This window comes from Melanotaenia boesemani, chromosome 4 (genome assembly GCF_017639745.1).
Source record: "Melanotaenia boesemani isolate fMelBoe1 chromosome 4, fMelBoe1.pri, whole genome shotgun sequence".
In the NCBI taxonomy this organism is placed as follows: domain Eukaryota; kingdom Metazoa; phylum Chordata; class Actinopteri; order Atheriniformes; family Melanotaeniidae; genus Melanotaenia; species Melanotaenia boesemani.
The window spans coordinates 3,235,466-3,247,891 of record NC_055685.1 but is presented as its reverse complement, the minus strand read 5'-3'; the positions used below and the strand labels follow the sequence as shown (position 1 = coordinate 3,247,891).

The following is a 12,426-nucleotide window of genomic DNA, read 5'->3' as shown; positions in this document are numbered from 1 at the left end:
AACCAGTGCATTGTAGCTAAAATGTTTGTGTGATTGTAAGTTCATCATTGAGTATTAGATCATTTTCTTAATAATACAATTGCATTGAGGGCCCTTCTGGGCCCCTGTCAGTCATCGGCCCCTAGAATCCTTCCTCTTTACCCCCCCTTTTTGGCGCCCCAGGCCCGCTGACTTGGGTTCTGGCTCACTCACTGCACCTACCGCACCCCCTGGTGTGTGGCAGGTAGGTGTTTTTCAGGGAGGGTGGCAGCTCTTTGGCTGCAAACACTGGGTCCTTGGCATGGAGACACCTGTCCCCTGCTCGTCCTGCCCTGTGGGGGATCCCAGGGAACGGGGGTGCCTACTGCCACTGGTTGGTTAGCCTGTTCTCTGGGGGAAGTTTTCTACAACTAGTCCTACATCCCTAACCATCCCTAATCTTACCAGCCTTATGGATCATCCTGCTGGCATCCCTGGAGCTGAGATTAGTTTTAAATTCTATTAACCAGGGAGTTGATGGAGAGAAGATAAAACTAGAGAAATATGAACCCTGGCTGCAACATTTTGGAATTCATAAGAATTCTGTTATTTTTACATCAGTACAACATTCTGGATCTGGATCTGGATCTGGATTACGCCAGCATGGCTAACTTTGTGCTCAAGTAACTTTTTTCTTGTGGTTAATTCTCCAAAATAAACAAAATCTCTGAGAAAAATTTGTTTAACAACTGAAGCGCTGACATGCATGTTACACTCTTCTGATTAAAAAATGTGTCATTTTCCAGCTTATCCTACATGATGAGCAAAGATATCAGAATGCTGGAGCACATGGATGCTCCTCAACTGACTGACTCTGGCTGAATTTGGTTGTCGGTTCTGACAACCAGAAGTCTGCACAATAAAACTGTTGCTAATTTGGCTGAATGAGAACATTTATGAGGGAAGCATTATAAATTATAATAGTACTAAAACTGACTAAATAATAATAATCTTAAGGTTTGTGGGAAGACAGGCAGGAACCAGGAAGGAGCAGACGGTGGATTCTGTAAAGCGGTAACAAGTTTATTTTTGGGTGGTTATAGAGTCCTTGAAAGTTACTGAGGCAGGGGGTGGTGGCAGGGCAGCCGCCAGAATGAACAGCTTGTGGTTGGTCCTTCCAACTGGAAAAACAGCATTTTTCTGTAAGGTAGGTAAACAAGATAAAAACTGTTACAAATGAGACTGTATACAAAACTAAACAAAGCGCTTAATGGCCGGAGTTGTATCACTAGGGTAAGGCAACGAGCTGGCGACGAGAAGACTGCTGTCTGGCTCTTGAGTAGGCTGGTAAGGCCAGACAGCAGCAGGTGCGTGGCATCTCCCATTACCGCCAGGTGAGGAGAATCTCCAATTAACACCACCACCATGCCCAGTCGAATCTCTGAATTACAAGGTACAAAAACAATATATGACAACATAACAGTAAAACACAGTCCTGACAAATAAATCCATCTTAATCCGATATAAGGGGATGGAGTTCCAGCTTCCTTCAGGTGAGAGGCGGCGTGCACCCTGGATGTGTCGGTGCGTCTCCACGGTGCAGTCCTGAATGATGCAGATGGGGATGTAATTCTCAGATATTCCTCGTGAGGGTTAAAGTGATGATATCCTTCTATAAAATGGACAACAGACAGAAGAGACTCACTATCCACACAACTGTTTAATTTTCCAGCGTAAGTCACCAACTCTGTCTCAAATACTGAAACATTTACTTTTAAACCCTGTGTTGCATCATATCTTCTTTTAACAACCCTGTAAGGGTGAGAGAATACATAAACAGAAATACATGTTTTCCAATATGTGATGCAAGATTACACCTCCTCATCACTATGAAGCTCATTTTGTTCTATTTATATTTAATAATGCTCTAAATGTTTCTGTGACAGGCTGATCAGAAGGTGGAAGAACTTCTTTAAGCATCAGATTCATCTCAGTGGAGGGAACTACTTTGTTGTACCAGGTTCTGACTAAAGTTCTATAGTTCGGTCACTAACAAAGTCCAAACCTCAAGAATGTGAGTTTACTGGTTTAATGAAAGGATGGGTGGACAGACTGAAACATCAGAAGGTTCTTTGACTGGTTCATCTGGTGCATTTAATGACTTAAGAGAGGACTTAATTTTCTCATCAGGATAAAAGTTGCTTACTTTAATGTTGAGACTTTAGTCTAGACCAAACTGTTTGACCAGGACAAAACAGCAAAAACACGAGAAAAATATTTTTTTTTCTGGATGAGGCGTAGTATAAACACGGGATAACATTCATCTTGTACTTGATGGTAAATTTGTTTGGTAGCTCAGTAAGCAGCACAGACCTGCTTCTGTTGGTGTGTTAATGCTGAGCGACAGGCAGGTGGCGCTGCAGGTCGCTCTGCAGACGTGGCTGCTGCTGACTGCATGATGGAGAGTGGGTAAAGGACCATTAATCCTCACACTGCGTGTGTGTGTGTGTGCACTTAAGCTAAAGAGATGTGGCCGTGTTTGTTCACATGTGAGGTTTATGTGGAGTAATCAAACTAACAACCTCCCTCCGCTGCTGAATATTGATGTGATGCATCTGGAGGTCACGGTTCAGCCACATTACACGTTCATCGGTTTCTCTTGGATCTTCCTCTTTGTATCTGGTCCCGTCATCTTTAGGTTTTTTTTTTTCCAGGAAATATTTCATTAAATGTGGCATCAGTATCAGGAAGAGAGCTGATAACAGTCGGAGCTAGAAAGGCCATCTGATTTAACAGAGACACTGTGTTGGGTCTGTTTTTGGAGGAAGCCGGTCAGCCACCTGGAAATAGGAATTTACAAGTTAGAAGTTTCTCTTCAGCACTGACACCAGCCGTAGAGCATCTTCTTAGAGAACATGAGTGATAAAAACACAAAGATGTAATGATTTGAAGTCTTATTTTTTGGTAATGGACTGTGGTGAGATGATAAAGTCTTATATTTTGAGGTTTTTAGGTATTTTTTAACATAAATATAACATAATTGTTCATAATTAAAATGATCAAGTCACACACATGTATTACAAAGGCAATGCATGTATGTTCATGTGTATCAGAGTATGAAGGATTTGTTGTGTTTTAATTTGGTTTCGTCATATAGCTGGGTAAGGGACAGGCTGTTTTTAATTTGCAAAAGATTTTGTTTTTTATATGTAAAGTCCTTTGTGATGGTTTTTGTTATGAAAAGTGTTATATACATAATATTTGATTTAATTTGATTAAAATATTCAGATTAAATTTTCCCCTCTGATTACATTCCCCCTTCACAATTAAGACATCTTTTGCATGAGGTCAAGTAGTACATTTTTTCTTGCTTTATACATTATTATTGTTGTTTGTAACTCTACCAAATTACTGGAATTTAAGGGTTTTAACATCCAAAATGGTAAATTTGTATGTTTCTAATATCGCCTATTGCTTTTTTGATTGCAGAGAACTCTTAGAAGTGTTTCTTCATACACAATACAGTAATTTAAATATGGCAAACCAAGTGAACATTGCAGAAAATAAAGTGATTTTTGAACCTGAAAATGTTTTGATTTACCCAACACTGACATATTTTTTTTAAATTATTGTAGACACCGATAAATAAGAGCCAGTCTAAGGACAGATAACCCTCAGTTGGTTTGTCTACAGCGAGTATCATACACCTCAGATGTTATTCGTGTTTGCTATTGTTAGACCTTGTAAGAGATGAAATACTATGAATGGTGTCTAATATAGAGCCTGTAATTCTGTAAAACCCGACATAATGAGAATTAGATCCACACATAGTTTTTATTGACCCAGGTATGAAAATTTCCTTAGAAAAGTACAAACCCCATTCCAACATAGTTTCTAAGCTGCCTAAAATGTAAATGAAAACATGAATGCAATGATTTATAAATCGCATCAACTCGTATTTTATGCCTAGTAAAAATTAGATGATAAAACTGAGACATTTTATCATTTCATTGAAAATATGAACTGATAGTGAATCTGATGGCAGCAACACGTCTGTAAAAAGTTGCAACAGGAGCAACAAAAGGCTGGAAAAGTAACTGGTACAAATCAGAAACAGGTGGAGAAGCATTTCAGCTAATTGTGTTAGCTGCCAACAGGTCAATAACATGACTGGGTATAAAATAAGCATTTCAGAGAGTCTCTCAGATGGAAAGATGAACAGAGGTTCACCAATCTGAGCTGAACTGGGTCTAAAAGTTCAGAGGACTTTGATGATCCCACCGTCTACAGTGTGTAATATTATCAAAATATTCAGAGAATTAGCAGGAATCTCTGTGCACATGGGACAAAGCATGTCAATTTTATGATTTTGTAAACAGGAGGATGAAGAAATTTTTATTTCCTGATTTTTAGAGCTGCCACAGAGAGAATAGGTCTTACGCTGAGTGTCTATCTGGCTTCATCTGTGGACCCAAAGTAGAGTATTGACATAGGCTACACAATAAGTTTTACCACTGCAGTGAATTTATGGGTGAGTTTTAAGCTTTTAAAAGAAGTGGGTGGACAAAAAATAGGAAAAAGAGCACAATGTGATTGATGCTGCTTCAGGAGCTTCTTATCATCCTGGTTCCTCCTTCATAGCTCCATTAGGGACACAGTTATACTGCAACACATGCACACGTCGTCCTACCAACTGCATCTGGCTCAATGGCTCTGCAGTGAAGTCTCGGTGTGGAAGTGGCATGTGGAGTGTATATGTGTGTTTGGGTGGATTCTCAGCAGCTCGTTGCCATGGTCACCAAAACAAGAATTCTTGTCGCCATCCCTCCTGCATCTCCCTTTCATTTTTTTTCTTCATGCATGTAGAATCTCTCACTTACCCCGACTTTAGCATGCACACACACACACACACACACACACACACACACACACACACACACACACACACACACACACACACACACACACACAGTCACTGCAACATTTTAGTTTGTGCACACATCTACTTGCATACATAATCACACAGCCGACACGTAGTGAGGGAATTCCCAGGTACTGCAAAAAAAAACCTGGAGAAAAAAAATCGAAAACCTTATCAGCTCCAGCTGTTTTCACATCTTACAATTACTAAACATTTCTGAAATGCATGTGTGCATGTGTTCGTGCACGTGTGTGACAGAGTGCAGTAAAAGAGCACCCTGATCTCCATCCACTCTCCTGTAGGAGGGGTTAATCCATCCATCCATCCAGCAGGGAGATTCTTGATGGATGCCCAAATGCAGCAGAGCTTAGTCTAACGCTCATCTCTGACAGCATCATCCCCTCCTCTGTGGAGCTGCGCACACACAGTAGATGTACCACTCTCATCAACTTTCAGCACTGGTGAGCATCCCTGTCAATATGAAAGAGGAAGTCACAGGGTGAATGAAGGGAGGGGAGGGGAGGACTGGTTGGACAAGCATCAGAGGGACCAGAAGCTCTTTGGAGCAACAGATGAGCGGGAGACAGAAGAAGAGAGAAGTGGAAAAAGGAAATCTGCGTTTCCCTCTTCATCCCTTCATCTCTTCAACACGCCGCTCTTCTCCTCCCTCCACCTGACACGGGAATCCCCTCCAACTGTGTGGCCGCCCCCCCTGTCTGCCCTCCGCCACCGTCTTGCTGCCTTGTTGTGCAGCCATGAGGCACCGACTCGGAGGCTGAGAGGTGCTGCGTGGAGGAGAAACCAAACAGACTTCAGAGATGCATGTACTGCCCCTCGCCTCTATCACCTCTTTCCACTTGATGAGCAGGTTTGATAATGGTAGGCGCAGACATGTGGAGCTGTGGGGTCCGTGTGCAGCCTCCTCTTGGACACCTGCTGCTGCTTATGATGTGAAGCTGGAGAAATCCCCACAGAGATCCTAACCCTCTGGCATTATGTGAAGCTTTTCTCCCTTCATAGGAATTTTAAGCCCTCTTCGTCTCCAGAGTGAATCAGGATGAATCCAGTTTGGTTTCTTCTTCTGCTCGCACTCCTCCTGAGAGCTCAGGTAACCCCAGATTTACCAGCAGGAGTCACAGTGGAGGCAGCCAACAGCACTGATCCAGTAGTGAATAACTCAAAGACTTCTGATCTTTTTACCAACACCTCTGGCCCCACAGAGCTATCTGAGTTTACAGAGACACCTTCAGAAGCTCCCACAGACCCGGAGGATGACTGGTCACTAGCAGAGACCTATTTGTACACTGGAGACCCATTTACCCTGAAAAAAGCTCGCTGTTCACGGGCATACAGCACCGCTGGGCAGACCGGACCTCTGCCCAGAAACTTCTATGTCCCTCTCCAGCCAGCTCTGGATGCGCTGGCTAGTACTGCCAACTTCCTCAACATGATCTTCCAGGCCAATGACCTGCGGGAGAGCACGGTGCAGGAAGACATGGAGTGGTACCACGCCCTGGTCCGGGCCCTTCTCGAGGCTGATGTGCTCATTCAGCAGGCCCTGCTGACCTTCGATGCTGACCCAACTGCAGAGGTGCCACAACTGGTACTGCGTGCCACCCGTAACCCAGCTGCAAAGGTGCAGACTATCATCCTCCAGGATTTGTCCAAGGCTTGGGAGAGCCTCCATCCTCCAGCGCCAGCCCCTGACGATGGCTGGTTCAGCAGGCTGAAATTCCCAGAGTCCAACCAGGTGATGGCAGCCCTGTCCAAACGGGTGCTCCTCAATGACCTTAACACTTTAGATACCCCCAAGTGGGGATTGGGTGACAGCTATGTGACTAATCGCAGTGGGGTACGCTGGGCCAGTGCCCCCTTTCTGGACTGTAAAGATGGACGCCTTGTGCCCAATTGGGTGCTCACCCTGTCCACTTCCTTCTATGGCCTAAAGCCTGACCTCACACCTGAGTTCAGGTAAGGTCTTCACAGAAAGAACTACAGCACTACACCGTCTCATGCTGATGATCTTAGAAACTAATTCAAAATATTTGGGAGAATGATCTCAAGTCACAGATTTTAGGTGATTGCGGATTCACTGCTTCACAAAAGGTTCAGTGTGTCTGACGTTTATAAGACCATCTAAACCAAAACTGCCACAAAGTCTTAGTGTTCTTAGATTATTCTTAATTATTTTCTGGTCTTTCTTACTGGTAAACTTTGATTATTCAATTGAAAATGATTTTTTAGTTCACTTACCAACAGAAATGGTAAAACTGGCTGCATCAGTTTATTATTCTGAATAAAGTTTGACAAACATTAAAAGATCTTTTAAATAAATTTGGACAGGCTATATATTTTTTTTTTTTTTTGCTTAATGCTGGCACATAGCTGTGACTCCCCTCACCTTTCCTACTGTGTGTCTTCCACGTTAGAGGTGTGATACGTGTGGATGTCAACATTCAGGACATTGACTTGGACCAGTGTGCGACAGGAAACAGCTGGTTTGCTGATACTCACCAGTGCAATCGCACCACCATGGAGGTAAACAAAGAGAAAAGCAGAGAGAGAAAATAACTATTTCTGTAAACAGTATTTTAAGGATAAATTTATGTTCTATTTTAAATATTTTAACATAACAATTAACACAAACATCCAGGACCAAAAGAGAAGAGATCAGGCATCATAAATCATCTCATCATAACCTTATGTCAACAGCAAAACAGCAAGCATGGCGTCATGGTTTTATATAATTCTGCTTAGGCCTCATAGAGTTTAGAATGGCTTCCATATTTTTTGCAAAGGAGAAACTGTTACCTCTGCTGCAAGGACTCATCCTCAGCAACCATGAGCATTCATTAAGCCACATCTTGAAGCATGGAGATGATGGAGCTTTCCAGTGTAAATATATGTAATCTTTCTTTTTTTCTGTTTTTCTTTAGTTTTTTTTTTGTTGTTTTAGCTGCAACAATGTCTGCTTTAACCCGTTAATTGTTTCAGATTTCATGCATACAGTTTCTGAGACCTATTGCATCACTTTATGGTAAAAAACTTTGTAAAAACACCATTATTCACAATCTGATACCTGCCCCCACCTACATTTTGCACTACAAAAATTCAGTACATATAACTTTTGTTTTGTGTTGTGTTTTTTTTTTTTTTTTTTTTTTTTGCAAAACTTTGAATAGATCTTGAACAGGGCAGCTGTCAACACTGTACCTTTTTAGGAATCAAACAATCAGAAACCAGTGTAGCTGGATTTTTGTTTTTTCTACCAAAAAGTTATGGTTCTAGTGTTGCTTGAATAAAATTTTAATAAAAATTTGTTTGTCCACCTAACTTGGTAGAAATTAGTTACAAGGTCAAGCTTCAGCTTCTAAGAAATAAAAGAGCATTCACAGGTGAAGGGTTACTAAACCTGATTAATCAGTTGGATGTCATTGTCATTTGTGACCTGTGATTGTCACCATTGTTTACCTGCGTGACAGAAATTGTTTGTTCAACTTGGTCCAATTTGTGAATAATTGTGAAACCTCCTGGAAAGGGTCAAAGCTGTACTGTAGCAGCTGGGAAGGTGATACCTGAAACCACCTCTTCTGTTAAGACATGGTTTTTCTACTTTACCTTGGATCCAATCTAATCCAGTAGATGGCTTTCCTCACTCCTCTGTCAAACCGCCTATCATCTCTGTCCTAAAATGTGGATATTACTGCCCTTATCTTTAAGGTGACTCTGACTCGTAACCCGTAACCTGATATGGTTAAATCCCAGTTGGGATATAAACAGGTGGCAATGCTGATGGCCTAAGGCACAGATCCTCAATCCTGGTCCTCTGGGGCCAGTGTCCTGCAGGTTTTAGATGTCCTGTCCTGCTGCAACATACTTGACTAAAATTAATAGGTCATTAACTGGTTTGTGAAGAACTTGGCATCTAACTATTAGAGTTCCATTTAATTTAAGTCAGGTGTGTTGCAGCAGGGAAACATCCAAAACCTGATGACTCTGTCCCTCGAAGGCCAAGCCTGTGGATCCCTGGTCTAAGGTTCTGATGACGGACAGTTTTGTGTTCGAGTAGGTGGTGTCAGTCAGAAAGGTGATACTGGTACGGTTGTGAGTTTCTGGTAAATCTCAGTGTTGACACTTTAACCCTCCTCAATGTGCGTTGCTTGGTCCAATAAAAGGCAACTTGTTGTCGTCCTCCTCAGTGAACTGGATGTAGCTGTAGTTGAGGTGTCTGTGAATGCTACTACTTCTAGAGTATGGATTCTGGCTCAGGTTACATGAACCTGTCTGAGCCAGAGGTTTGGTGGGGCAGCAGTGGCTCAGGTAGAGAAAGGTCATTCAATAACCGTGAGGTTGGCAGTTCGAATCCTGTTTCATTCCAGTAAATCTGCTGTAGTGTCCTTGGACAGGACTCTTCTCCCACTTTGGCTCCAGTGTCAGCATCGGAATGTTTGGTGGTGGAGCTGATTTGCTGCTACGTTTCCATAGCTACACATGTAGCTTACCATCACCAGATATGAGTGGATGAATAATAGATAAAGTGCTTTGGGTGCTTTGAAATATAAAAATCTAAATCATTATTACTGGGGTTGTTCACCTGTAGGAGCTTAGTGCTCGGCTTTTCACTTCCTCCATGAGGATGTTGGCTATGATGGGGGGACACTGGAGATCCCAGAACAGCCATTCTTCTGTCTGTAGAAACAGTCATTGTATTTGGTAGAGAAGCAGAGGTCTAGCAGGTCAAAGATCTGATCAGAGGCAAACTTAGTCCTGTAATGCTATGAGGCATCCTGCTGCAGCCGTGTCCTGATGATCCACAGTCTCTGATTTCAGTAAAGATGTGAAGTGAGACGACATCAAGGAACACAATGGATTCACCTGGAGTAATAAAAACTACAAAGAATACTGGATCCATTTAAACCCATAATACAACTCAGAAATTCCTTCAGTGACGTAGACTTAGCTTGTTTGGCAGTGGGTGTTGCTGTGACACCGACCGTGACACTATCTGTGTAACACTGGAGAAGGAGAAATACTCCTTTTGCTCCTCGCTGGAGCAAGATGCTTCCCCCTTCAGCTGCCTGAGAAAATTTAGAAAACTCTCATATTTTGTCTGATTTTCATCTGGTTGACGTGTTTTCTGAGGCGTGTACTCTGACGGAAACATGTGTGCACGAACGTGCCTGTATGTGTGTGTGTGTGCTCAATGCCATCGACACAGAGAGCAGCTATGACATGCCATCATGTAAATCAGATGAATAGCATCAGACTGTTTACTGTTTGATAAAAGAACGAAGTGTAAACCTGTTTTAAGGGAAATGTGACTTTAAATGGCCATGTCTGATTTATTTTAAACTAAGTGTGTGGTGACATCAATTCCCCTTGTTGAACGTGACGGCGCCCGTTAGTATTAGCTGCTAATATGGGTGCCTCAAGCTTAGCGTTAGTTGCTAAAGACTTTATAGATGGATGTAATCCACACAGGTGTGACTTCGAATTAATCCCCCATCATGATCTGTACAGAGCAACAGTGGAAAGGAAACAACTCCCTTTTAACAATAAGGAAAACCCCCAGCAGAACCCGGCTCAGTTAGCGGGTTAGTTCTGGTCTATGTTCTCTGGTTTAGTGAGGTCACTTCGGGACCGTGTACTGTGGTTTAAAAAGGTCAGTTCTGGTCCATGTACTGTGGTTTAGTGAGTGGTTCTCAAAGAAAACAGGTTGACAACCACTGCCTTAGACTGCTTTATGTTGTGCCATTTGATCATTTTTGCCATTTTTCTGCACAATGAAGCCGTGTATCAACCTGTTATTATCAAATAGCCCTGTGAAGGACTGGTGATCTGTCCAGGTGTATCTGTTTCTCACCTGCTACTTGCTGGGATAGGCTCCAGCTTCCCTGAATTGGAGTAAGCTGTATAGAAACTAAGTCAACATCCAATGATCAATCTCTAAACCTAACTTTGTAGTTTAGGTTTCTAAACCTTACCAAAAGGTCTGAGTACCTAAACCAAACTCTGATATGGTGTCTCCTGCAGTCATTTAGCAGATGCTTTTCTCTAAAGTGACTTACATCTGAAAGTGGTTTGGCCATAGCTTTAAGGGTCTTGCCTAAGGACCCAACTGGAAAGTGTTAATAATAATAATAATAATAATAATAATAATAATGCATTTTATTTCTTGGCGCCTTTCAAACACCCAAGGTCACCGTACACAAAAAGAAAAAATAAATAAAAAGACAATAAAAATATAAATTACATAAGAGTTAAAAGAGATAACGACATTGATATAAAAATTACACAAAACAGTCAGTATACGGGTTATAGGGAGTATGCCGGTTTAAACAGGTGGGTTTTGAGTGCAGATGTGAATGATGGAAGGGAGTTGATGTTCCTAATCTCGGATGGAAGTGAGTTCCAGAGCTGGGGAGACGGATGCCCTTCCAGAAGATGAGTTGTGTGCAGCTCAAAGAAGCTTTAAAATATTTAACTTCTTTCGACAGAAAACAGGTTGGCTGTTGAAAAGCTATAAAAAATGCAAATAATTTTATCTTCATGTAAATAGCAACAACTTTTCATGTGCATCATCAGACTCCTGGTTTTGACGTTTAGTTCCATCACACAAGTAAACACTAAACTGTTTTCAGCCTGTCTGTCTGTGCTCATTGTTCATTTTGGCCTTTTAGCTCTTTTGCTCATCCTCTCATCATTCACACTTCCACTCGTCTGCCCATCCACTCCAGCTCTAGCTTTTCTTTTCCCAGCCAGCCTGTTGTCCACAGCCAATCCTCTGCCTCTCATCTCAGCTCTATTTAAAGGCGGCTGTGCTTGGTGGCTGGCAGCAGGATGATCTGATGGATTATAACCATAATCTAGCATTATGACATACTTTTTCCTTTATTCACCACAATTTTAGAGCTCTGAAATACAAAAGGGGGGGGGCACTCCTTTTTGACTTTGTTCTCTGGAACAGGTTGATAAAAATGATCATGTATTAATTGAGTCACTAGTTTCTTCTCCTTTATCTTTTTCTGCTACATAGGTTTTTTGTCTTAATATATTTTAGCATTTATTTCACTCTCTATTCTGCGTGGATGTTCTTGGCTTGTCTGTTCAGATCATACGATTTCCTTTCCCTCCATGCATCCTATTCTTTCCTTTTTTTAGAATAACAACATAATTTAGATTTATTTGTTTTTTTCCTTTAAAACTTAGTCTTAAGTGGGTTTTTTGGTCTCATTTTCTTTCTTCTCTCACTCTTTCTCTCCTTATTGTCACTTGAAAGAGTCTTTCCTTTCCTTTGATATTTATTTTTTGTCTCATCTTATTTTTGACTTTTGGGTGAAATGACACAAATGTGAGCTTAAAAGAAAAACTCCCATTTTGCAGAGAAATCCTGTTCTCTAGCACAAATGATATATATTTCTTTTGTGACAGATAATATAATATAATATAATATAATATAATAAGAGCCAAGGGTCAACTGTTTGTATACAACACAAACAAGTTTTTCTTTTTTATCTGTGAACCTGCAAAGCTTCAACTTAAACATG

At 41.5% G+C, this 12,426-nt stretch overlaps 1 protein-coding gene and 1 long non-coding RNA gene across 2 annotated transcripts in view; both read left to right on the top strand.

Annotated features, from left to right (window-relative positions):
* Nucleotides 1-1,476: 1,476 nt before the first annotated feature.
* On the top strand, nucleotides 1,477-2,224 carry LOC121638725. Its single transcript, XR_006010055.1, has 2 exons — nucleotides 1,477-1,691; nucleotides 1,905-2,224. It is a non-coding gene; the product is annotated as an uncharacterized LOC121638725 (long non-coding RNA).
* Nucleotides 2,225-5,936: 3,712 nt separating this feature from the next.
* Nucleotides 5,937-12,426, top strand: part of gpr179 (G protein-coupled receptor 179) — a 30,835-nt gene continuing 24,345 nt past the window's right edge. Inside the window, exons 1-2 of the mRNA XM_041981891.1 lie at nucleotides 5,937-6,850; nucleotides 7,309-7,417. Coding sequence (XP_041837825.1) covers nucleotides 5,937-6,850; nucleotides 7,309-7,417 — 1,023 coding nt within the window. The remainder of the gene's footprint in view (nucleotides 6,851-7,308; nucleotides 7,418-12,426) is intronic.